The sequence below is a fragment of the Eublepharis macularius genome, chromosome 5 (assembly GCF_028583425.1).
Source record: "Eublepharis macularius isolate TG4126 chromosome 5, MPM_Emac_v1.0, whole genome shotgun sequence".
NCBI classification, from domain to species: Eukaryota; Metazoa; Chordata; class Lepidosauria; order Squamata; family Eublepharidae; genus Eublepharis; species Eublepharis macularius.
In genome coordinates, this window is record NC_072794.1 from 44,366,165 (window position 1) to 44,393,893 (window position 27,729).

A 27,729-nucleotide genomic window follows, 5' to 3' on the forward strand; every position below is an offset into this window, starting at 1 on the left:
CTCTTCCCCATATCTTCAGTTGTATTCATTTACATTATTGATTTATCGTTTTCATTTTTCCCAGTGCTTTATTTTCCTGGGTGCAAGCAAACTATTCCAATAGCTGTCATGAAACCACAGAACTTACTGGGTTGTACGTAGCCGAATTTTCTAATGGCTGAACAGAATTTTCTTACTACTCCTTCCTACTACTGCAACCCACTCATCTCCATGAAATGCTGCATCCAGGGGAAACAGGGGACCCTGAGGAATGATATGAGGGGGAGTCTGCAGCCGGAAGGGGGACTCACCTAAAATTGCCAAATTTGTCTGGATCCAACCCAGTCTGTCTTACTGGAGGTCTCCTACAGCATCATAGAATCACAGGGTTGGAAGGAACCTCTAGGTCAGTGATGGTGAACCTTTTTGAGCCTGAGTGCCCAAACTGCAGCACAAAACCAACGTATTTATTTCAAAGTGCCAACACTGCAATTAAACCTGAATACTGAGGTTTTAGTTAAGAAAAAACAACTCATACAGTTGTCTGAACTAATTAACATCTCTCTCTCTCTCTCACTCACTCAGGAGCCACGAATGAAAGTAAAGCAAGTTAAATCAAAGCAGTTTGCTCTTCTTTACACCAGCAGCCCGGCTTGCAAGCACTCTCTCTCTCTCTTTTTCTCTCTCACTCACTCAAGAGCCACGACTGAAAGTAAAGCAAGTTAAATCAAAGCAGTTTGCTCTTCTTTACACCAGCAGCCCGGCTTGCAAGCACTCTCTCTCTTTTTCTCTCTCACTCACTCAAGAGCCATGACTGAAAGTAAAGCAAGTTAAATCAAAGCAGCTTACTCTTCTTTAGAAAGCCAGCCCCAGCAGCCTGGTTGCTGCCTCTGCTTCCTGCTGCTAAAGAGACGGGCAGCAGGGAGGCAGCCTTGAGGAAAAGGAATCACGTGGGCAAAGCCAAAACCCATGTGATCTCTGGTAAGAGCTACTGGAATGCTGTTCCAGGCGTTCCCCCTCCAAATGAGCCATGGACCTAGTGATCGGTGACTTGGCTCACGTGCCCACAGAGAGGGCTCTGCGTGCCAGCTGTGGCACACGTGCCATAGGTTCGCCATCGCTGCTCTAGGTCATCTAATCCAACCTCCTGCACAATGCAGGAAATTCACAAATACCCCCCCCCCACACACACACACAGTGACCCATACTCCCAGTAGTAGATCATACACTGAACATGAATCAGCAGTGTGATGTGGTTGCAAAAAAGGCAAATGTGATTTTGAGCTGTATCAACAGAAACATAGTGTCCAGATCATGCGAAGTGATGGTATCACTCTTCTGTGGTTAAACCTCACCTAGAGTATTGTGTTTAGTTCTGGGCATCACATTTTCAGAATGATATAGACAAGCTGGAACGTGTCCAGAGGAGGGCAATGAAGATGATGAGAGGTCTGGAGACCAAGTCCTGTGAGGAAAGGTTGAAGGAGCTCGGTATGTTTAGCTTGGAGAGGAGGTGACTGAGAGGTGATACGATAACCATCTTCAAGTATTTGAAGGGGTGCCATATAGAGGATAGCGTGGAATTGTTTTCCGCTGCCCCAGAAGGTTGGACCAGAACAGTGGGTTAATATTAAATCAAAAGAGTTTTCGGCTAACATTAGGAAGAACTTCCTGACAGAGCGGTCCCTCAGTGGAACAGGCTTCCTTGGGAGGTGGTGGGCTCTCCTCCTCCTTTGGAGGTTTTTAAGCAGAGGCTAGATGGCCATCCGACAGCAATCCTTATTCTGTGAACCTAGGCAGATCATGAGAGGAAGGGCAGAAGGGTATTATAAGTCGGAAAACTAACAAACACGCCATGATAAACTAACTAGCACCAAAAGAGTCAAATTTACTTGATATGTTCAAAAACAGTTAGTTTCCAATAAATTCAATATGTGCATACAGATAGCTTACATGAATATAAAGCAAACCGTATTACAGTAGCAGCATTGGTATCAGCATACAAATAATATATGCATAGAAGTAGGTTACATGTGCAAAAGGCAAGGCATATTTCAATAACAAGGTCAACAACATTCCTATGTAGGTAAAGATGTAAAGTGCTTGTGCCTAACAATAGTACTAAATATCAATGAAAACGCACCTGTACCTGTACTTTAAAAACATAGGAAATTTGTTGTATTAATGCTAGTATTGATGTATGCTTTGCCTTATGTACATGTGATTAATTTTTTCATTGATATTTAGTAGTCCAAAGGATGCAGGTAGCTCACATGGTTAGATGGTTCCCCATTCCCCTTGTAGAAAACTCTTTGCATATGGAAATGTAAGCATGTGGGGAGGAAGGATTCTAACAGTCTTTTAACTGACATTATTATTTCATATTGATTGGATCATTTTGATACTGCTTTTATTCCTAACCACCCAAAGCAGATTACAGGACATTCCAAATGACAAAGAGTACAAATATACCAGAGTTGGTCCTGGTCAGTCAAGCTGCCTGTTACAGGAAGAATCAAGAACCCTTTGGTTATTGCTCTTTGCCCTGCCAAGCTAAGTACCTGCAAGGAGAGGAGAACCAACTCAACTGCTGGTAATTTTCAGTGAGCACAATTTTCTCTTGAAAAAAACACACAGAAGTGTATTCAAATATGCACTGTTAAGATCCTAGGAGAGGACATACTGATCAGTGCTCTAGAGAGAGTTCACACATGCAGCCTCATAGGTTAATGGCTGGAACATCATTTGTAAAATGGACATTGCAGATCAAACAGCACTGTCAGTTTTTTAAATATTGATGAGCATCAGCTTGGACAATTTTTGATTGAGATGGTTCACACATTCCCAATTCTGCAGGGGAATTACGTCAATTGTGTGATGCAAACTAGTCATCATGCATGCATATGCATGTGTGTATGAGCTTTTCATTGACCTGTATCTACAAGTATATTAAATTGACATAAGATTTTCCTTTAAACTTTGATTGTGGGAACAGTCTGTAAGAAAGTATAAAATGCTGTGAATGTAACTGGTGTCAGACCATTTCTTTTTAAGGGGATATGAGGATTTTTAAAATAGTGAAATAAGGAAACGTTTAAAAAATCCTCACGGGAGGAAGTAATTCTTGAATAAATTTATGATTTGACACATCCTGCTCTTGTGTTTCATATCACATTACTTCAGTCTCATCAGATGTGACATATAATTTGACTGCATAAACCACTGTGACACAATGCATAATGCCTGGTCAAATATTGAAATGAGCAAAGGAGTTTTTAAAACCACAGTTAATACAGAGTTATATTGTTTTGATAAGATTTTCCTTAGGGAAATGGGAGAGTAAGTGGATTTGGTTTTCTTCCCAATTCTTCAAACACTGTCTTCTAACTGTACTGCCTAGAGAGTTTGCTGCTTAGTTTAGTTTGTCCTGGAAGTAGATGGTGATTTTCTGACAGTCCTTGTGGAATTTCCTACTATTTGTTGATCTCTGGAACGGCCAAGGTGGTAGAGACCAATACTCAAGGTTTTCCTCCTTTGTCTTAGAGCTCATTTGGCTTTGGTTGTTGGGGGTTTTCCGGGCTGTATTGCCGTGGTCTTGGCATTGTAGTTCCTGACGTTTCGCCAGCAGCTGTGGCTGGCATCTTCAGAGGTGTAGCACCAAAAGACAGAGATCTCTCAGTGTCACAGTGTGGAAAAGATGTAGGTCATTTGTATCTACTCAGGAGGGGTGGGGTTGAGCTGAGTCATTCTGTAAGAGTTTCCCAGGGTGTGGAATGCTAATGGCGGGAGGCTTCACTGTAACCTGAGGAGGTTCTTTTGCATATGGATTGGTGCTTGATGTGCTAATCTTCTCTGCAGGGCTATTGTCGGGTGTGGAGTGTTTTGTTGGCCTGGTGTTTTTCAGAACTGGAGCCCATGCTCTGTTCATTCTTAAGGTTTCTTCTTTCCTGTTGAAGTTTTGCTTATGCTTGTGAATTTCAATGGCTTCCCTGTGCAGTCTGACAATGGCTTCCCTGTGCTTTGTCAGACTGCACAGGGAAGCCATTGAAATTCACAAGCATAAGCAAAACTTCAACAGGAAAGAAGAAACCTTAAGAATGAACAGAGCATGGGCTCCAGTTCTGAAAAACACCAGGCCAACAAAACACTCCACACCCGACAATAGCCCTGCAGAGAAGATTAGCACATCAAGCACCAATCCATATGCAAAAGAACCTCCTCAGGTTACAGTGAAGCCTCCCGCCATTAGCATTCCACACCCTGGGAAACTCTTACAGAATGACTCAGCTCAACCCCACCCCTCCTGAGTAGATACAAATGACCTACATCTTTTCCACACTGTGACACTGAGAGATCTCTGTCTTTTGGTGCTACACCTCTGAAGATGCCAGCCACAGCTGCTGGCGAAACGTCAGGAACTACAATGCCAAGACCACGGCAATACAGCCCGGAAAACCCCCAACAACCATCGTTCTCCGGCCGTGAAAGCCTTCGACAACTCATTTGGCTTCTTGCTGTTCCTTGGGAGCTATGGTTGATAAAGCGGGAGGGACATTGGATGGAAATCCATTGACGAAAGAGTCTCTATGAGTTCAATTGAACATGTGCTAGAGCCCATTTCAGTGCATACTCTGTGACAGTGATGGTGACAAAGACAAGTTACTTTGTCACCACCATTGCTTCCATGTGCTACCATCCAACAGACCTGTTCCATGAAAGGGATCCCCTTCATATGGGGCCCCAGAATAGTCGCCAGGACACTGTGACCTATTTTCAAAGCATTTGCAGATAAAATAACTTGTATGCTGCAACTGGAGAATATTTTCTTCACCTCTGCAACTATACTGTGAGATAGGTCAGAATGAATGAGAATGATTAGGTAATCCAATCATTCAACTTCAAAGCGGAATAGGGATTTGAATGTGTATCTTTCTGGTTCTAGTGTGACACCCTAACCACTGCACTGCACTGTCCGTATTTGATTTTCTTGTAAAATAGTAATTTGCTACAGTCACCACAGAGAATATAAAAATTACAATGGTTTAGCTGCCTGGCACAGTTCACAGTTGAGGGCATCTAGTTTGTTGATCTTCTGGTGACATCTGGATGTGTGATGACAGTGTGTCATCTCTAGTTAGTTGTAAAGGTAATATAGACCCATGAAAGACTCTCCTTCTTTATCAAGCTTTCCATTCCAAAATTTCTAATTGCAAAAAAGCACTGTATGTATCTAGTGAGCTTGAGAATTAATTTTCTGTTTGCTCCTTTGGTGGGTTTTACGCTTTTAAATTTTTCTGTTCACTTACTAATGTGATAAGGGTGAAATACAAAACTATAAAATAAATGCTCCATATTGTGACACAAACTACACTTTACTGTGAGTGGAAATCAATGTTGGCATTATAAAAATTGCACATGTAGGTCACACACATAAGGGTAATGTGTTCCATTAGTAGCGGGTGTGTTCATTTCCAATTGCTTATTTAGACAGGTCTATTCACAGATGGCAATTTGAGCAAATATAACGTTGTTGGAAAATCTATACATGAACAAATGACAATTTAACTGATACATTTCTTGTTTGCATTATTGCCATGTGTTCTTATGTTTAGCCAACTATTAACATTCAACCAGGCATTATTTGTAGTTTTTTTTTTTTAAAGGTAGCTTTTTGGAAACATGAAAATGTCTTTTTTCATTTCAAATGCTATATATTTTTTAAGTTATTGAACAGAACATTTGGGCTAACTAATGAACAACTCTATCACTGGATGAAAGGGGGAAACTCTTCAGAAAAGAAAGGTGCCAAAATGAGATGAGGAAAGCAAAAACAGGGGTATAAATAAAAAAATTAGGTTCATAACAGACATATTCCTGATATGGGAACATTTTATTATTTATTTCATTTTAAAAGCTCAGAGGTTGACAGCTTTATATAAAAAGCAGCATCTAAACTAGTTATTGTTTTAAGTTCCTCACCCTTAAATAGTCGAGTAGTGGAACACTATGAATGGTTCATTTGCAATCAAGATATTTTAACTCGGTTATTCACACATTCTGAGTGAATAAATTGTGGCTACAAATGTTTATTCTCGCAGTTGCTTTCAATGTACCGGAAACAACCTCAGCTTTCAGAAACTTTGGCTGCACTCTTAAAATCTCTACTCAGGATAAGTACCACTGACTAAACTGGGATGTACTTCTGAGTAGACCTGTTTAGGAGTGTTTCCTTTGTCATACTTTTTCCCTAGCACATTATATGCAGTTTCTTATCCCCATTTCTTTGTATGTTTTTGCCCAGTCTAATGCTGCTTTGTGTTAATGATGGTGCAGCCTCTGACACTGATTATCTGAGATCTTTGTGAAGATGAAATGTTCATAACAAGCACGGAATAATTCAGGGTTTACAGTACAGCTACTGTGATCAGTCTGACTGAGATTAAAATCATATTCAGGCCCTAGGAATTATAAGAAGCTAAATTGAGTATTTTGAGTGACAGAAGGCCCTGAGGCCGTAGATTAAGGAAGCATGTAAGCAATGGGCCATGGGTCCAGAGCAGTGTGGTTTAATGAAGCATGTAGGCAACGGATTGAGAAGAAAATCCCTTCCCTGAGGGAAGGAGCCTTGTGGACAAGAGGAGAGGTGAAAAGCAGCTAAGGCAAGGATGACTGGGATGCTGAAGAAAAATTGCAACGCTTAATGTGAAGAAGCGTAATATTCGGTGTGAGACTGGAAGGACTGGCTAAGGACACTGTTTCACTTCCTTCAGCCACCCTGTCACTCAGCCAAAGAAAGCAATAGGCTGGTAAGCAAGGACCATGAGTAGATAACGGGCAATGGAAACATGCATTTGAAGATGAGGAAACAAGGATATTGTAGGACTGGGGAATAACTACACACAGGAGCATGAGAGGCTGTGGCAGTAAAGAAGAGGGCAAATAAGGGAATCTGGGGAGTCAGAGGATGTACGAAAAGTGGATAGGGTAACTAGAATATTTCCCTGCCTGAGATGAATTCAGGGAAATTCTTCCAGATGTTTTTATTATCACTTCATACTCTTTGTGAACCGCTAACCCTAAGCAGGCCGCAGGGGCCAAGAAGCTGATTTGAATGTACTTGCTAGTTGTTTGGTTGTGGAAACAGAGTTTTGCAGAAACATAATCTTAATAATCTTGGTGCAATATAAAATCTGTTCACCTACATCTCTTTAACATAACAAGTCTCTCCTGAAGGCTCTATGTCCCTTGATATATTTCCCTGAATTTGCTTCTCAAATACCATGTCACATAGAATCTCTCTACATGAGATGACTTGGTGAGTGTTCATCAAGTGTTGGGAGATGCAATGTTAACTGTGAGCAGAACCACAAGTGACAAAAGGCACAGATTGGACACTTGTCTGCTTCCCTCAAGTTTTGATGGGAAATGTAGGCATCCTGGTCTTGCAGCTTCGCTCTCTGACTGCTGTCCAATGGACTTTTCAACTGTCACTTGTCCAACATTCCGCCAAGCTGCCTACATTTCCCATCAAAACTTGAGGGAAGCTGACAAGTGTCCAATCTGTGCCTTTTGTCACTTGTGGTTCTGCTCTGTGTAGTTCTGAAAGACAGCGCCAGTGGAGATTGCTGTGGAGGTGTCGGATTCTCTCACAGCCCTCTGCTGCCTCTGGCATCTCCCTTTCCGGAGCCTTTGCCCTGCCGAGGCTCAGTATATTTAGTTTTAAGCAGTGAGGGTGGCAGGGTAAAAGCTCCAGAAGAGGAGACAGTCTGGCACACCAGAGGTGGTGGAGGGCTGTGAGAGAACCCATTCCCTCTGAGGCGATCCCTTCTGGCTCTGCCTTTTAAAACTATGCTTCCTGGCTAATATTGCGTCTCGTGCAGAACGATTCTTACTCAGGATATTATATGTGAGCTCTTGCATGGTTTTCTTCCATCGGCTACTTGGAAGGCTTTTACTAAAACTTACCCAGAATTTGGAGCCGGGTTACAGTATTATGCTGACTGATGGTTTTATCCTCAGTTATGGCTCACCATATTAAACATAAAAGTATTCCTTAAAACAAAAGCAGACAAGAAACCACAAACAATTCAGCATTATCATGAATGTGATTTTCGTTTTAAAGTTTGAAAATAAAATACCAAACAATGGTGTGGTTGAGTGTTGGTCTTTGATTTGCGCCTCCCTCCCTCCTCATTACATAATTGGTGCTTCTTTTTCTAGGTCCAACATAAGACCTCATTATGTAGAATCAAATATGCACGACTTCAGAATGCATACCTTCACTCGTGTAACATCCTGCAGAGTCTGCCAGATGCTTCTGAGGTAAGTGTTAAAGGGAGGGGGGGTTGAATAAAAAGAATGACACCAAAATTACATCAAACTTGACAGAAGCTATTGGATTGAATAAATGAATGAGAATTAAGCTCTTTCCTGCTTCCCAGGCCCCTCACATAATTGTTTCTGGTTTGCACACAGGAACACATGCACAAAACTGCACTGTTAAACATGTAAAATAGAAAAGAGTAGAGTCCAGTAGCACCTTTAAGACCAACCAACTTTATTGTAGCATAAGCTTTCGAGACTACAGTTCTGTTCATCAGATGCATGGAGGATATGAAGAAACTGGCCAGAGATATATGGGTGGTGAGGGGAGTGGGAAGTAGATGCAAATCAGTTGCAAAAGTCATGAAAGAGGCGGTGTGCACAATTCAGGCTGGGTGTTAAACTATATGTTAAACATGTAGTAAATTTTGTCTTTGCAGCTAGTAACTGGGGTGGGTGGGTAAGGAAGAGGATGTGGTATACAACACCTAGATTCTAGCACCTAGATTTCCTACCAACTTTTAATCAAGACATGGTAGAACATTAGCCCACAAGTTATGGAAAACATAGACCACAATTTTTATGGCAACTGGATTCCTTACTAGATTTTAATCTAGACATAGTAGAACATTAGCCCACATGTTATGGAAAATGTGTTCTTGTGTAGCCATTGCATACTGTTGTAAGGGAAAAAAATGATTTCAGGTATGTGGGTGTGATTGGGGAAGAGCCATTTGCAAGGGGGAATTGAAGGAGAGAAAGGTTATGCAATGTTAATGCTATTGTTTATCTTAATTTGCATATAATGTTTTGATTATGCCTAAATATGTTTGTATGCATGCGTGCAGCAGTGCTAGATGGTGCCAACTTTTTGTTGTCAAAAATGCCAACTTATAAAAATAGCGCATGATAACTCATTCAGTTTGGCAAAAATGCCCTTCTATACCCTCTGTCTCAAAATGGTCTGGAGGATAGACGGTTTTGTTGTAATATAAAGAGCTGAATATTATAGTAATTCTCTGCACTGATAGAAGAGATCAGATTTATGAAAACAAAATGGTGGGTAACTAGATTTATAATACTCCCAAGAGTCTTAAAGCTAGGTGGCAAGTTGTCTTTTCCATAAGTGATCTAAAAAAAATGCTTCCTGTATGGACTATAGTGTAGCCAGAACACAGAATATGAGACATAGTTGGAAGATGAAATGTCTGTGGAAAACATTTGTCTATTAAAGGCATTTTTTAAAAAAACCCTCAGAACTTCCTTCCTTGACCAATTTGAAGCAACCTGTGGATGTTACTGAATTCAATGTACTTTTGGAATCAGGAGAGGAACCTCAGTTGGATCCTCCCCACCAACTCTGAGAAGCATTTATTTTTAATGATCCATAAAGTTATTTTTTCACAGATAAGCCATTTTTTCTTCCCCCATCACCCCTGAAAGATTTATTGCACTTTAAAAATGTATTTATATTGTAATATGTTCTCAGTTACTGAAAGTAATTCAGAAATTGTGATGATTCACTGCCTTTCTATGAAGGCAAAATAATGATAAATCTGTATTCTATTGTCTACCATGGGAGAGCATTAGCTGTGGGAAACCTCTTCGTTCAAATCAACTGCCGCTCATGAAGTTGCTACCAGTATTAGTATTGCTGTCTGTCTGTCTTTCTTTTAAAGGCATAAATGCAGCTTTACGAAGTGGTCTTTGGAGAAAATATTATTTTTCACTGAAGTGAGATGAATATATGAAAAATATGAATTATGACTTTATTTTTAAGACACTTTTTAAAAGCGTTTTTGCCATGGAGTTGGTAGTAATAAATAGGATATTGGAATTCACAATTTATACCCAGCAATTTATACCCAATTCATATATTAAAGCTTAGGTGCATTAATTAAATAACGTCAATTAATTGATTACCAATAACAGGGGCAGACTGCCATTAGGACCACCGGGACTTCTCGTTGCTCTCACAGTAACTACCTTGAATGGGTTCACATAATCATATGCATCACCTCAGTATGCGCAAGGACTTGCAACTAAATGTGTGAATTGACTCCATTACACAAAAGATTTAATGATGGGGTTAAAGCTTCTCCTTCCATATGTCCTTGTCTGTCAACTATAGTACCCAGCCAGCCATTTGTTTGGCTGACAGACCACATAATGAGGCCTGTATGGTACTGATCAGGGCCCAAGCCTTTTCCATCATGGCTTCTGCTGTGTGGAATGGGCTCCCTAAAGAGGTGAGGGGAGCGCCCACTTGGAGATCTTCAGAAGGCACTGCAAGGCTTGTTTGTTTTCCAGGGCTTTCGAAGGGGTCTTTTAAGCTGCCTTGAACCACATGGGACTGAAGGATATAAGTGTTTTAGTAAAATAATAAATAAAAGCTGTGATGACTTGTATGAAGAGCATTCCGGCGCTACAATCCTGATCTTCACCTCTTGATAAGAGCTCTTAAACAGACTTTAACACTGAGATGCTGTTGATGGTGTATGCTTGGCAGCAGTAATGTATGAGCTAATGTTCAGTAGTAAATTTGTACATGGTAGCATAATCAAATAAATATTTTAAATTCCAAATCGAACCGTGCCGTTGCTTTATGTCCAGTTTCTTTAGATTAGGTAATTGACAGTGGAGTTCTAAGCAGGTTAACACCCTTCTAAACTTAATGATTTCAATGGACTGAGAAAGGTGCAACTCTGTTTAGGGCTACACTATTAGCATCACAAATGGCAGCAATAGGATCGCATTGTAAGATAAACAGCCTGAGATGTTCAGGGAACTTAAATTCACCCCTCTTTGCTTCATTTTGAATGTCTTCTGCAAAATCCAAATTTAGACCCTCATTTTAAATTTCATTCAGGAGCATGAATGCTGTACAGAATGCATTCCAGATTGTCTTTCTTGTTACTTCTTTATGCAAATTATCTTGCACACAAAATGTATTTCTCCTAATCATCCCACAATCTAACTTTACATTCCAGAGGAACGTTTTATCAAGGCTATTTATGTTCAAAATGTGGAGCTGGAGCTCACAAAGAATGTTTGGGAAGACTAGACAATTGTGGCAGAGTTAATTTGGGTGGTAAGTCATTTTTATTGTTTGGGATACAATTTTTAATTAGGCTATAAAACTTGCAGGATATAATTAAGGTTTAATTTCCCCCTAATTTGTGTTCATGGTATCACAGATACTTTTGAAATGGTCATTTATAAGCTTGATTATAATTGTGTTTTGAAATTATAGCAGCTCTCCTCAATTTTAAGTTGTAAGGAGAAAGAGCAAGGGTGGGAGAGACTTGTCATCAGACCTTCCAGAATTCCGTTTATGGTCTGGTTAGTGCAAGGACCCAACTGGTTTCTGGTTACCAGGCGGCAGACCCATGCTTCATGGCAAATGGCTTTCAAAACTGAGAGGGATCTGAACTTGTCAGCCCTTTGAAATGATGTGATATGACACGGTATTTCAGGATAAAATCCTTTCCAATGAGCATGTCTGGGAATAGATATGCGCTCAAAGTAGCTCTTTGGATACTGGCCCGTCTCTTTCTCTTTACCCCCTCTCCATAGCGTACCTTTGCATCCTGACTCTGAGTTCAATGGGATTTACTTCCCAATTAGCGTGCATGGAACTTGCCATCTTCATTGTTTTATCTTTCTTTATATTTATTTACAGAATTTATATACCACTTTTTAACACAAGGGTTCTCAAAGTAGTTGATATAAAAAGGCACAATGTTGTAAAATGTGGAAGCTCGTTATGAATAGACAAAGGACCAAATTCCAAGAAGGGGGTTTGGGGCTAGTGTCTCTTGACTAGTGTCTGTTTAGTCCCTGGGCAGCGTGTGTAGTAGCTGCTGGAAACCATCATAAAGCTGCTCATTTTAAGGACGGTCTGGGTTACTAGGGCATTAACTTGCTTCACTGCAATAGCTTTTAGAATAAGTCTTTCTTTTTTCTTCTTATTATTAATAGTTTCGGGTGGGTAGCTGCATTAATCTGTAGTAATAGGACAAAATTTGAGTCCAGCAGCATTTTAAATAACAACAATACCCTGGAGTTTTTTTATTATTAATAATATTCATTCTCATATCTTTCTGGTCAGTTGGTACTTCTAGCCATCTTTTGCAGCAAATATTTTTTAAAAAATTAAAATTTAGCAACATCAGTGTTGGAGTTGGAGTTCTAAATTATGTACAATAACATAAATTGGTAGTGAAATCTTTGCCTACAAGTCAGATGAAATCAGATTTTTAAAGGCTAATAGGAAACCATCTGTGAAGCTCCCAACACCAGAGGTCATGTTCCCTTGGTGAGGGAATCAGATAAGGTGACACACCAGAACTGTGAAGCTTTCACTTTAATGGCTTGGACCTTATACACAGGGCCGGATCTAGGGTTGGCAGCGCCCGGGCAACCCTAGTCCGACCTCGCGCGCTGCGCTCCCAGCGCAGCGTGATGACGTCATTTTGGTGACATCATCACGCAGGGCGGCGGAAGCAGCGTGCGGGGCTGGGAAGCCACCCGCGCCATTCGCCACCCCCGCAGGCGAATGGCATGGGCGGCCTCGCAGCCCCCCATGCTGCCTTTCACTTGCCCCGCAGGACAGGGGGCGGCTGGCTTGCCGCGCACCCCCTGTCCTGCAGGGCAGGCAAAAGGCAGCGTGGGGGGCTGCGAGGCCGCCCGCCCGCACCATGCGCCTGCCTCACCATGTGCCGCATGCCGCACCATGCACTGGCCCTGCTTATACATTGCCAATTCCAGATGTTAACCACTGCCCTTTGGCCCAGCCAGTTCTCAGCTCTTCATCTCTACCTGTTTACCTAGCTGCTAAGACCACTTTACTTATCTGGATTTTTCTCCGAGTTTCTTCTGGGTAAGTGTTGCCAGGTGTCCAGTTTTCACCTGGACTGGCCAGTATATTGTTGGACTGTCTGGGGGAAATGAACTCAAAATACTAGACACTTGGGGGAGGGAGGAGATGAGGAAGGGAAGGGCGAAGAAGGGGAGGAAATGGCATGGCACAGAGGAAGCCAGCCCACTCACTGCCATGGAACATGCGGTGAGTGAACATGGCCATGGGGCCGGTGTCACTTGCAGGCAGGGCCCAGTGTCCCTGCCTCTCTGCTGGGACACCATTGAGCCCCCAGGAGGGCCGATTCCCCGCTACCAGCCCCCGGCTGCACAGCCCCACATCTGAAAGACTTAGAGCCTGAGGCCTGTACAGCCTGGGCACAATGATGTCACTTCTGGGAGTGACATTATCACGCCACGGCCTGGAGTGTGCACACATAATGATCTTGCCTAAGTTGAGTACCAGGGGCCCTGTTCTCCCCTGGGTCTGTTTTTTGGGGGGAAATCACCTGTCATGGTTAAGCCAGGGAGAAACCCATCTGCTTGGGTCAGGTGGAAGAGCTCTGTCAGGGCTTGCTGCGGTGGCTGCTGGGCGGGGCGCCAGGGTGGGGCGGGGCGCTCCTGACATCACAGGGGAGCCAGGGAGTCTGCAGGACCCCGCTCTGTGGAAGGAGGGGCGGTATATATCACCCTGACTCCCTCTCAGCCCACTCGCTGGCCTGCTCAACCTGGCCTCCTCACCCCCTGTCCTCCACCCTCTCCCCCTTACAGAACTCCCCTCCAGTCTTCCACTCTCCTTCTCGCCTTGGCTCTCACTCTGCTTCACTCCAACTCTGCTCCATCACTCCTTCTCAAACCCACCACCCCAGAGCTCTTCCCAGCCACCCTTTATAGGGTTTCCTCTCTCCACCCTGCCCCCCTTCCAGGCTTGTTCCCTCTCCTGACCGGGCCCAGCTGTGCGTTCCTCCAGGTGTTTCCCTCCAACCACTAATCCCTTCTGGGCTCCTTTGCCTTGCTGGCAGGGTGGGGTTGAGTGCAAGCCATCCCCAGCTGAGGGCTCCTTGGCCTTGCTCACGAGGAGCTGCCCCAGCCAGCCTCTGTGCTATTGGGCTTGCCTGGCCTGGCTCACGAGGAGCTGCCTTAGCCAGCTTCTGCGCTGCATGCTCAGCAATGCTGGGCGGGGCTACCCATCTCCTCCCCCAGAGTGCCTGTGGCAGCCCCCCCTGGACAGGCTTGGCTTCTAGCAACTCCTGAGCCAGGCTGCTGTCTTCTAGCCATGGTGTGGCTCTGGGCTGTAGTGGCTGCTTCCTCTCCCTGCCAGGTAAGGGCTCTGCTTGGGCTGCTGCTGCTGGACCCACATTCCCCCTGCTGTGGCCCTTTCCCTCTGGCCTGCTTAGCCCCCTCTCTTCCCCCTGGAAGGTGGGACTGGCTGGTCTCTCCTTGCCCCCTCCAGCCCTCTGAGGTTCTGGCCTTTTGCCCCTTCCCCCTGGAGTAGGTAGGTTCTGGCCCTGGTTGCCGGCCTGGAGGGTGGGGTTGCTGCCACCCTTTTGTCCCCTGCTGTTCCCTCTTGTCAAGTCTGGGGGCTGGGGCTCAGACCCTGGACAAGCTCTTCTTCACTTTCCTTAGCCAGGAATGCTGACTTCTGAGGATTTAGGAGGTGTGGTATCTTTCTGTCAGCAAAGGCCCGAAACCTGCCTGCCCAGCCTTCAGTCAGCTGCTCCCTTACCTCCTTCAGCTGCAGCTTTTTATCCATTTTCCCTTGGCCTCGCCTAATTCCCAATTCCCTGCTACTTCTCTCAAGGAAGTCTTTCCTCTTTTCTCAGTTCCTCCTCCCAAGCAAGTCCTTTAGTCCAAAGGATTCTTTTGCTCAACTGATGGTCCTTCCTTGTGGTTCTTCCTCCTTTGCTTTTAAATTTTTTTCTGTTTTTAAAAATTAAACCAACCCTCATACATGTTGTTGCCACCCCACCTGGCTCTCTTCTCAGCTCTGCTACCGGGCTGCTCCTGTTCTATCCTTTCTCCCCCACGGGGAGGATACCCTGGGCTGTGACAGCATCACAGGGAACAGTATTCCATAACTAAAGTCCACTAAGTCCAGCTTCCAAAGGTGTCAAGAGAATCTTTATGCAAGAAGAGATTCTTTATAGGAGGAGATGCTCTCTAAAGTGTCTTGCACCTAGATTGTTTCAGACTTTTAAAAGTCAAACCTGGTGTCCAGAATTTAATGCGGAAATGGATTGTCAGCCAATGGAGGCTTTTTAATACTCCTTTAATTGTTAATACTAAACAAAGTAAAACAGATCATGTAGACCCTTTCTGCACTCAGTCCTTACTTCTGATTTCTCTGTAAATGAAAGCTCTTTTATTTGGTCCATTTTCACTTGTTTCATATGCACCTTTGCATCACGTTCAGATTAGCATCTGATGTTACTGTCCCCATGGTCTGTTCCCCTTTTAGAAAGGACAGTTTTGACTGGCAGTTGAACTTCAATTGCTTTTGTCATTTAACTTTGGAAATTGTATGGTGGTTTAGTGACCTCACGATCCTAACATATTTTTTTGGGGGGGGGGGACTTTTTAAAACTTAAAAAATGAGTTGAAAATGGAGGGACAGAAGTGACTAGGGTGGGGGAGACAGAGTAGGTGCAGGGCACCAATAATCAAAATAAGGCAAATGAAAATGTATGCACTGATGTCAAAGCCAGCATAGCATCACATTAGAAAAAAACTCATGGCAAGAGAGCACCCACAAGACACAGACAAAGCCTGGGATACACTTAACCTGGCTACCAAAGTACCGAATGCTGTACAGACATCTTCTAAACATCTGACATAGTAGAGGGCCAACAGATGGGTAAATTGCCTGTGCATAAAAAGCCGTAGGCAGATGCAAGTTATAGAACAATGACAGAACAAGGCTGCTTCCAATGTTCCATTTTTTTTGGGTTTTCCCTATCCCAAAGCTGTCTCTTCCCGATCTGCTTCAAGAACTCACCTTTCACATGCATCATCCTCATGCGTGTTTTGTGGGTGTTTGTTGTGAAAAAAAGTCCCAAAACAGAAAATGTTTACCTTATCTGCGCCTCGTCATGAATGGCATTGGTGCATTCCTGCTCAACTTTCCTTTTTTATTGAGCGCATGTGGGATCGCGCTTCACCATTGTTCCGTCTTTCAGCTTCACAGAGCCCATGTTTGTGTGCATAATATATGTATTCACTTTGTCCGTATGATCAGAAATGATCATTTTCAAAGGTCTCTTATCTCAAGGAGAGAGTATGTGCATATTTAATACTTGCTACATGTCAGTGCTGACATTAGGCTCAGCACTTACAGGCAGTAACAGGGAGGGTTAGGTGGTGTAATCCTGCTCCCCAATACTCAGTTATGTCGTATCTAAAAGACTGTTGAAACCATGTGTGGCAGCACATTAAAGAAATCCTGGAAGGCACACACATTTGCAGAACTGTTAAAAGTTAATCCCTCTCCGAGTCAGAGAGATTTGAGTGGCAGGTTACTCCTAGATATCAGATTGGATAGCTGAGCTGAGAGGGGAGGGGTTTGAGTCCTGGCAGAGAGAGAGATTGGAGTGTGTGAAGAGGTGGAGCCTTGGAGTCCTCAGAAAAAGCAGTTTTCAACACTTGCAGGACACTTGGGAAAGTTGGTAGGAGGTTTGGGTAGTAAGTGCAGACTCCCAAACGGGCCAAAAAGAAAGAATCTTCTAAAGGAGAGGAGATCATCCCTTCCCAGTTGAAAAAGGGAGACAGAACTAGAAAGAGGATAAATCCCAGGTTGAGTGTCATGGATAACTTCCTGAGGAGACTTCCAGATTCAGTTGAGGACTTGTGTGTGCAGAGAGGGGGCTTGGGGTACTAAAAAAGGGTACCAGCCTTCCTAACCCCAGAAGTGAAGGAGAATACCAAAAAGAACTCATGGGCTTGGGGGGAAGAAAAAAAGGGAAACAAAGCCTAACAACAGAAGCCTTAAGTAACAATGAGGAGCCTAAAAACTGAAGTCTGTGCATGTTCTGAATCCAGAGGAGTTAGCCGTGTTAGTCTGTAGTAGCAAAATAGAAAAGAGTCCAGTAGCACCTTTAAGAGAGACTATGAATTGTTATCTCATTATCAGAAGAAACTGATTTCATTATCAGAAGCATCTACTCCCCCCTCCCCTCACCACCTATATATATCTGACCAGTTTCTTCATACCCTTGATGGCACATACCTGAAGTTGGGCCTAGTCTGGCCTAGTGCTCCTAAAGCATACTGATTGCTCACAGGCAGAGCCAGAGGACATGTGATCAACTTAACTTGTTTAACTCTTTAGACACACTTGTGCCTTGAACTTCATACTACAGCATTGAAATAGGCCAATTAGCTTGGATTACCATATGTGGAATAGGCTGCCTTCGGTATAAAAGGGGCAGCAGCTTTGTTTTCTGTGAGGAACCTGAGGTAACTTTCTTTGTGTTAAGAACCTGTTCCTCCCTTTATTGCAATAAAGACTTTCTGTACTCCTTCTACTCCGCCTGCCTTCTCCTTAAATGGGCCAGGAGTGGGTGGGGCCCTTTTGGGCTAACACCCTCGATGCATCTGACGAAGAGAACTGTAGTTCTCGAAAGTGTATACTACAGTAAAGTTGGTTAGTCTTAAAGGTGGTACTGGACTCTTTTCTATCATGTTTTGAATGTTACCTCAGTGATCTTGATGTATACATGGTGAATTTTACTTCAAAAATCTTCAACTTCTGACTTCACCTTACCTTTCCCCATTGATGTAAATAAACTCCTTAGTTATTTTTGAGTTACAAAAATGCCTCTGGTGCCATTTCTGTGGTTTAAGGATGAGGGAATGTCATGCCATGATTTATCTCTGAGAGCTTTAACTATTCATATGATCAGCCTGTTTAGCCTGACACCACCAAGATCTTCTTATCACACTGAAAGCAGAGAAACTGGGAAACTGTCCTGAACCATTGTTGCTCAGTGCAGATGTAACACATAGCCAAATTAAACATAAACCATGTTTTGGAAATGCACTTTGAACCATGGTTTCTCATACTTGTTTGCACTCAGTCCCGTACAAAGACAGATGTGGGGAAAGGGCCCTGTTCCAGCCTGCCTTGGCTCAGCCAGGATGCTGCCCCCCACCCCCAAAGGAGGAAGGAAGTCTGCCTGGCCAGCCTTGAAGCAAAAGGTGCCTGGTGATCTACATGGTCAGTCTGCCTTTGGTTCTGAGTGATGATAGCTTTTGCCACCCAGCCTTGCTCTCCTAGCTAGCTGGGGGGAAAGGAGTGGTGAAGCAGACTGGGAGTCACCAGAGCACATGGAGAAATGGCACATGTGTGCGCTCTGGAAGCCCCAAAGATACACTTCCGGTTGGAAACTGGAAGTGAATGCTATGTTTGGTGCCAATTTTGGCCCCACTGAGACCCCATAGCTTCTAGGTTTCAACTGGAAGTGACGTCATTGGGGCCTCCCGAGCATGCATGTGCAAGGAAGGAGAATTGGATCCCCCTATCTGACTAGCGACCGCCCCCCCCTCCACTAGTTTGACAGTAAGTGCGGCTGGCAACCCTAAATGATAAGCATTAAGATTTCTCCATTCACGCTTAACCTGTAGCTATTTTATTTACTCAAAATACCCTGAAATACCCAATTTACCCTGAATTTATGACAATTACCCCTAATAAAAACTTATGTTTTCTTAAAGCAACACAAGGAATAGTATTTCAATTATAGCTATATATCATTCTTTTTGCAGAATGCTGTTTTAATTTTAATTTGCCAATTTTGAAATGGGAGAGACTTAAAAAAAAAAATTGGAGGCCAAACTTGATAATCATTACAGTTGGCACAGGGAAAGTGCAAGACATGTATGGAAAGTATGGGAAAAGGCATTAAATCAACCTAGGTACATTTATTACTAGATAATTTAATAACAGCACATTCCTATTTTTAAAGAATCAGGGCAGAGGTTTTAAATAAAGTTAGAAAATAACATCCTGCATCCTTGTGATGTTGTAAAATGATAATTTATTCAATTCATTAGCCCAAGAAATTGTCTTGTGTTACTTCTGCCTCCAGCAATTGAAGAGTTGTTGAACTGCAAACTCCAAAATGATTCGATAAGAATCTGCTAACTTTAGTTATTAGGCTGACCAAAATGCACATGAGGAGAGATCTCATATACATTTTAATAGTTATATGAAAGGCAATGACCTTTTGGAGAAGGTGCAGCTTATCCTACAGGTGTGCGAAAGCTGTACTAGTTGAAAATACCATTTCTCTCTGCTAAAGATACAGGAACTTGTCTTCCTTTGCAGAATTCTTTGTTTGTTAACCTGGTCTTTAAGATGGTTACTTAGTATTGACTTACTTTGTGGCCCAGACACCAAAAACAGCTTGCTAACAAATGAAAAGCAGTGTGGCATTTGTGCTTTAAGCATGTGGAGACTGAAGCACCTGTCAGGTTCTACTGCAGGCACTATGGTGCTGTATGCCGGCGTACCTGACTTCGTCTCTAGAAAGCCGTCAGGGATGGTGCAGGGCCTCGCTCCGTGGAAGGAGGGGGGATATACCTCACCCTCACTCCCTCTCAACCCACTCACAGGCCTGCTCGATCTGGCTGGCTCCCGGATGCTTCCTCCTGCTTCCAGCTTCCCAAAGCCTTCACCCTCCTCACCTTGCCCTCGCCCTCGCCCTCGCCCTCGCCCTCGCCCTGCTCGTAACTCACCACCCCACCTTGTGGGAGAACTTCCCTTATATCCCCATCCTTGGCTCCACCTGCCAACCACACCCCCCCAGCCCTCTAGCCAGGGCCTTGGCTGTCCTAGGCAGCCACACCTGTAGTTGCTTTGCTGGCTGCTGGGCTTTCTCTGTTCATTGCCTCAGGCAGCTCTACCTGTGGCTGCTTTGCTCCCAGCCTCCTCTAGCTTGCCTGCTGGTTGAGGTGTGGCCTGGTGCTGTCTTTGCTGCCCTTCAGCTACTGCTGGTGAGTTTGCTGTCTGGTTGTTTCTGATGTCTGTGCCCTCTCCCTCCTGGCTTGGGCTCCTGGCCTCCCACCAGATGGTAGGGCTGGCTGGATTCCACCTGCCCTATTTGACTCTCTGGGGGTTGGGTGTTTCCTTCCTTTCCTCTGTTGCTGGGCGTGGCAGGGTCTTAGTGTCTGTCTGGGCATCTGAGCAGTGGTTGTCTGGCTGTCTCTCCTCCTCTTCTTCTGTTAAGTCTGGGGGCAGAGCCTCAGATCCTGGACAGCTCCATGAAGTCCAAGGAGCTTCAAACTACAGATTCTGGAAACAGGAGCCTGGCCTATTACTCTCTGCTGCACCATGCAAGGGAGATGCCTGCTGGTTTGCTCTCTGTGGTGGTTCAGTGTTGCAAGAAGATGAAGCTACGTTAGCAGGACTGGGTGACAGAAGGGAGCTTGTATGGCTAAAGCTGCTGATTCTGACCTGCCTCCTCAGCCTGAGTGACCTGTTGCTCTTGTACAGATTTGAGTAGTGTAAAATCTACTAGAAAATGACTTTTACACAAATCCTTTTGTGTTGCTTTGAAGAAAATAATGTTAAACAACATAGAACTACCCAGTAGGATCATACCCAAAGCAACAGATAGCACACAGTAGCATATAGTAGTAAAGTCTATGATCCCTGTTCGTCTACCTATGCATTCCTCTGAGATCAATTTCCAACAGGACAGCCCCTCCTATCTGAGTAAAAAAGCCCTCTTGAATAATTCAGTTTTGCATCATTTACAGAAAGCCAGGAGAGTGGGAGCTTTCCTGACGTCTTCAGATATGCTGTTTCATTTTGTGCGTATATTTTTAAAAAGTTTTTACTCATATGTCCTATTAGAGTTTCCTGCCTCTGGTCTTCCTGGGTCATATGGCTAGCTTTTAGGGATGAAGTGCTGGACTACTTGAACTTTTCTCTGATACAGTGGCGGTTGACTTGTGTTCTTAAAACTAGTTAGGACTTGAGACTTCCAAAGTGGCCTATTCAGTGAGGCAAAGTGCCGTTAAAAAACAAAACCTTGGAAACCTGCCTAGAAATAAACTGAGTGCGTGAATTACGTAATTTGTCTTGCCAAATCGCATGAGGTCTATTTCATTTCATGATAAGCTATTCAAACAAATGGAGGGCAGGCCTACTCTTGTCTTGAAATATATGCCTCTCTGAGTACACATTTTTTAAAAAAGCAAATGTTGAACTTTGTTCACAGGAGTGGTCATGTTAAGATGTGTGTGTGCTGCTTCTTTACTCCCCCTCCCTCCACAACCTGTCTTTATGGTCAGCTATATTGTTTCATATTCTCACTGGTGGGGAGTTCTTCAATAGTTTTAAATTGTGGATTTTCTTTTGAGACAAAGTATTTTTACAAGGAGATTTAGAATGTGTTTTGCAATATCTATTTGAATTACAATTGTGCAAGAGGAGGTGGGGAGGAAAGGAGAACATACAGAGATATATTTTCTGCAATTAGTTTTTTCTGGCAGGTCCTTGGAAATGTTGGGAAAAACTGAATATCTGTAATACTTGGGTTGGATCCAGCTAGGTTTTTTACTTAGCCTTGCCCAAGTCTCCTCCTTACCACAACTGCTGCCCCACACGGCTTTTGTCCTCAGAGGTCCCATAACCCCAGCATAGCCTTTATAGGTGATCACTGGGGACCCCTCCTCTTTGTAACACGAGGAGAAAAGTTGATTGAATCTAATGTTTTATTTTCTTATTAAAGCAAAACTTATTTTTCTGTTTTAAGACCATAGATGCATCTTTAAAAACTTATTTATAAACCTGTATGCTCTGACTATGCTAAATGTAATGTTCAAACAAAATTGAAAATGTACTTAACACTAGAAAAAGAGATGGAGAGATGCAAATTGTTGCACCCTGTGCAACAAAAGCACATTATTTTTTGCCTTTTGAGGTTTCTTTTGCAAGATTTTGCATCACAGTTCTTTTGCAGTTTCTGTCCCCCTCTTCCAGTAAAATATGACGTTCATGCCATGAAGTATGTCATGGCCCAATTCAGATCAGGACAGTGTGTGTGAGTGAGTGTGTGGGGTCAGCCTTCCCTCTGCAGCAGTTTTGTGACCTGAAACTGTCTTAGGCAGGGGCTCTGTTTGCCCCATTGGGATTACTGGTGCTTTTTAAAGTATTTTCAGGCGTATGACGAATTGAAGTGTTTCAGAAGAAATCTTCCACTCCTCTCTGAATCTCTGCCCAGTTCTTCCCCCATAGCTGTTGCCCCTCCGTTTAAAATTTTTTGTTCCGTCACTTCTGCAGAAGCCTGCTTTCAACACTGGTTGCACAAAATAGCACATATGCAAAAAAAAAACCTAAAAAGGGGACAGGCACTTTTCCTCTATGCTGATGAAAGCGACCCACCTGTCCTTCAAAACTGTTGGTTTTTGTACATTTGGAGGTTGTACAGCGCACTCACAACCACAGGTACTGCATGTAGAAGTTGATTTGTCAGAGCGATGCAGACAAAAGGCAGTAATAACAGGATGAGCAAAAATGGCCTTAGTAATCTATTGCATTGTTAGTTGGACATCTTATGCTACTTGATTACATTGTTTTTGTTGTATGATTTGTCTTGAATCTCAGTGAGAAAGCCAGGCTATAAATAAAGTAAATAAATAAATCTTTGCACTGCAGGGAGGGAGTTTCCCTTTGTTTTTTGAAATGGTGCTTTAGGCAATGTTCCATTTTGCCCAGGGCTTTTTTGTGATGGTACTCACTGTTAACTAGGTACTGGCACCTCTTTTCAGGCCTCTCCCAAGGGGGCAAATGATGGAAAACAGCACAACCTTATATATGAGTACTGGCACTTTTTTAAAACAAAAAGCACTGAATTTTGCCACTGAAACTTTGATGGTGCCAGATACACAGCTTGCTCAGTCTAAACACTGCCATACACTCAAGCACATCATACTCGATAAAACTAAAATTTTGTAAACAATATTGCAGAACAGCAACTTGATCCATTCTGCAGAAAGCTGCTGCAAACAGAGACGATAAAACATTTTCATAGATTTATCTCCAGTGCCAAAATATCCAGGCATCAAATAGCTTGCAGATTTCTCCTGCTATTTGGGAGGCTCTCTTCAGTAATTTTATAGTGATTTACAGTCAACTTCCCTTCTGTCTATTTGGCTCTTTTTGATAGCTTGTTTCAATGGGTCTTACAACTATGGATGAGATTGTCTCACTAATAAATTGATGAAAGGATGGTAAGGCCTCTGAGCCAGAATTATATCTTTCCTGACCTGTTCAAAGATGATCCCTTCTGGTGGCTTCCAGTGCTTGCCAAACTGCATCTGGGAATATCCCTCACCAATGGAGGCAGGCTATTGTTGTCCCAATCCACAAGAGGGGGCTAATAAGAAACCTTCTAACTATAGTCCAGTTAGTCTCCATTCTGTGTTGGGCAAATTATATGCTGCCCGTTTACTCTTAAAATTGGAAACATGAACTTCAAACATGAGTTAGAACACAGGTCTTTGAGGTCTCAATCTGATAATATCATTCCCCTTAAGTGGTATATGATCTTGTGGTGGCTAGGATTGCCAGGTTTGCTTAACCTCCTGGCAGGGGGGGGGGCATTCACCTCTAGGATATCTTTGTGTGTGCGCTCCTGCCGCAGAATGATGACATCACTTCCATGAGTGACATCATTGCACAGGCCCTGGGAGTGCATCCAGGCTTCCCATCAGGCCAATTTGGGCTCCCAAATGGGCTGAATCGGCCTGGCGCAAAGCCCAAGAGCACTCTTGGGGCCTGCACGAGGACGTCACTCCTGGTTGTGACATTGTCATGCTGCACCAGAAGTGTGTCCCTGAAGGCCTGTTCCCGTGCCTTTTCTGCCACCAGCTAGGTGAGTGGGGGGGGGGGAGGTTGGGAGTGGGGCATCCCTCACCCCTAAGAGGGAACCACCAAACCTAGTGGTGGCTAAGTAACGACTGGCTCATTGATTAGAAACCACTCAATACTCCTATTAACATCTGATGGGAAGTTAACAAGTGGTGACTGCCTGCTCCCCCCATCATTAAACTGAAAATAGATTCCAGCATAGCATATTTCTTGCTTGAAGGCATGCCTATAGAAAAGTAGATTTTGCATATGAATGCAAAATTAAAGTGAAAAATGTTGACTTCTGAATACAGATCTATATGTATTTTGCATTTTGTCACAACATTTTAAATGATATTTTTTCTCTAGTGAATAGTTACATCTAATTCAACTCCTGCAAAACTGAAGTTGCAATGCAAATTTTAAATCTGAAAAGTCTAATTTCTGTGAGCTTCTGGTATTTTCTGTCACTGTCGCAGAAAGTTTGAGCTGATAATTTGGAAGACTCCATTACAGAGTTAAGCATAAACTCTAAGCTGTTTATAGCCATTCAGTGCTGTTTAACTTCAGCCAATAAAACTAAGTGAACACAGTTTGCAAAATAACTAGCTGAGCCCTCGAGCTATTGGAGCATAAAACAGGTATCAGCTAGCAAAACAAAGCAGTTCCGTGTACTCTCACCACACTGCACAGCTAGAGATTGTTGTTGAATAGAGCACAATTTCACTTGCTGATCATGCCAATTTTCACATTTGTTTCAGAACATGGGACCCTGAAACACGAGGTAAGTGTTCTGTTTTTTGCAGCTTGATTTGACTTTTCTTTTGTGAATGACTTAAAATGCATGTATGTATCTAATAGTAGCATAATAGACTCCTCTGCCTTCCTGCAGTTGCAATTTGTGATCACTAAAGACTGAGAGTTAAGAAATGCAATGCTTGAACCCCTTTTTCAAACTTTCAATTTAAATGGGAAACAAAGGGCATATTCTATTTGATATCAAGCACTTTCAGTTCTTCATGGACTAAGCAAATCTGTAACTTTCCCTTTAAAAGTGATGGGATGGGATGCTTTACGTTTGCGATGAACGGCAGGCAAAATTGTCTAGCTTTCTTCAAATTTTAAGGCATTTGCACAAAAATGTAGGGAAATTGAGAAAGGCAATAATTCCTGAGTGGATAGCCTATTGCAGCAAAAATAAACAGTTTAGTGGCACTTTTAAAGATTAGTAGGTTCTTGTTTTAGCATAGGCTTTTGCAGACTAGAGCCTCTGTCAGAGGGATTTCTCTTTAAATTCAAGATTATGAGCCATCATGTGATTTAGCAGCAGAGTTTCTAAGTAGACTAAAATTTTCCTAATATACTAACAACAGGATCAGTGTACAATCACAATTTGCTGCAGTTCTCAAGATGCTGCTACAGAATATGTAGTCAACCACTTGGAACTTAATTTGTCGTGTAGAATTACTTTGCCATAACACCAACAGAAATAGGGATGGCCAATGGCTTCTTGTACAGCAAGGCCTTGGAAGAAGGGAAGTTATTAAAAATTCAGGGCTCTAGTGCACTGATTCTTTCTTATCCTTTTATAGAGCTGTTAATTATAGGTGGCTGAGAAAGAAGGGGTCAAGGAAAAGGCTACTTGGACCACTCTTTAATTCTTCAGTGTTTAATGTCGTGCTGTAATTCAGAGCAGCACTTAGAATTTTTGGAGTGTGGGTTCCTTAACTTTGGATGGGCTTTATGAGAAATTGGAAGTTTAAGGTGTGCTCAGAATTGTGGATTTACTCCTAAGCTTTTCATTCTTTGGTGAAGTGGCTATACAGAGGTTTTTACTTGGAATTGACAATTAATCCCTGAGCAAATTAAACCAGTTCTCAGAATTATACTTCTCCTGGATCATGAAGGTGAAAGCAGAAATACTCCTTTTTGTCTGCCTTGCCTTGCATTTCCTCATGTCTGTAAAGCACTGTCATACATCTAGAGATGGTTCCAATGATGCATTTTTAAAGAAAATCATAAAATAGATAAACAATGGTGAGATAACATATGGGCCACCTAGGATTGGGAGCATTTGTGTTAAAGCCTATGATGGCAGATTAATAAACTATGAAGGCTTCCCAAGGATGAGGAAACTGTCTCTGGGACATTTATTATGGCACTTTGATTGCTAAGATTGAGGGTGGTATTAGAATGTGTTAATCATTACCTACTGACTCGTGTTCAGCAATGCACACTCACTGAGTGTGTACAATTATTTATAGTGTTAGTTTACGTGCCAGCTGTGGATAGATGTGTGATTTCCCCCCTGTTTCTTGGTGTATTGTATAATCCTAAAGAGCTCCGAGAAGCAGAGAAAAGTTTTCTCTCCTTCCCTCCACTACAACTGTTGTATCCCAGAGCACCCTTACTGCTTGCATATGGTATTCCATATTGGTTCTACAATGTTAAACTGAGGGTTGAATCCAGCCAGCTTTTCTGTTGATGAAAAAAGGAGGGCCCCCTGTGAACATTTTTAAAAAGGCTATCTAGGGCATCAAGAGACCTATATGAACAAAAGCCACGTAGCACAGGGGCTGCTGTAAGGATGAGAATTGGGAAAAACTGAGCAAAACAGATGGCATCATCCAAACCTGTCCCTTATTTCAGAGCTGCCCAGGTCTAGAGACCTCTTTAAAATCTCTGCTGGAACTGGTCTTGCTGAGGATGAGTTAGGCTGTCTCAGGCAACTGATTTTGAAAACACCATTGGAAAGTATCAAAAATGTATATTTTCTTGTGTTTTAAAAACATAATTCCAAACATTCTAGGACTGTTTCATCTGAGGTTAGAAATGGCAAGTATAGAATTTTTTTTAAAAAGATGAACAAAGAAGGCTAATGGGGGAAAAGTACCATTTGCATTTTATGCCTCAGGAACCAAAGGCAATGTCCGGTCCCTGCAAAATGCAAGTGAAAATTTGATCTTCTTTATTATTACTGTTCCTAATATATATAATGCTTAATATGTACTTTTTTTCAGTAGCCATTTTTTAGAAAGCTACTTACAATATAAAATAAAACTGCTGTAAATTATGAAGATTGTACGACATGATCTGTTTGGTTTAAAGTGCTTCATTGTCACTGAGCACATATTATCTGGGATGCAAATATATCATTTGTAACTGCAGCAGACAAACCAGCAAACCCAATTCAGTTTGCAAACTTAACACTGGCTGATGAAGATGCCATTTAGTTTTGGTGATTAAATGGCACTTGCTTTGCCCTGCTTTGTTCCAATCCAATTATGGAGTTTTAATATAATTTATTTTAAGAATTTTTTTCTCCTCAATGGCTTCCACAGGCCGTAGTATGTGGAAATTGTAAATCTGAGCAAGATCTTGTTCTTGCTGAGAATTTCTGTAGCTTTAGCAAGGAATTTAAAAGTGAACAGAAATTACTCTTTATTCTAATTACATTGGCAACAGCTGCTTTTATGTGGTCAGGTAGAGCTTTAGTGTAAATGAAAACAACTTTGAAGTCATGCATCTAAGAAAGAAGATAGCTTCTTTAGTTGTACGCAAATAATGGTAAGTTCTGTGAATTAATAAAATCAACTTTTTGTATGGTGATCTCCTTTGTGTATAATTGTTGTTCCACACTTGTACACCAAATAAAATATTGTCTATAATATTTAGGTGTGTGTATATGTATATATGGAATTTTTGTGTAAACGAAT

At 42.6% G+C, this 27,729-nt stretch overlaps 1 protein-coding gene across 2 annotated transcripts in view; it reads left to right on the forward strand.

Annotated features, from left to right (window-relative positions):
• VAV3 (vav guanine nucleotide exchange factor 3) overlaps window positions 1-27,729 on the forward strand; it is a 221,197-nt gene that overhangs the window by 131,216 nt on the left and 62,252 nt on the right. For both annotated transcript variants that reach the window (XM_054980021.1, XM_054980022.1), the window contains exons 16-18: window positions 8,200-8,301; window positions 11,292-11,392; window positions 24,775-24,797. In XM_054980021.1, the coding sequence (XP_054835996.1) occupies window positions 8,200-8,301; window positions 11,292-11,392; window positions 24,775-24,797 (226 nt within the window). The remainder of the gene's footprint in view (window positions 1-8,199; window positions 8,302-11,291; window positions 11,393-24,774; window positions 24,798-27,729) is intronic.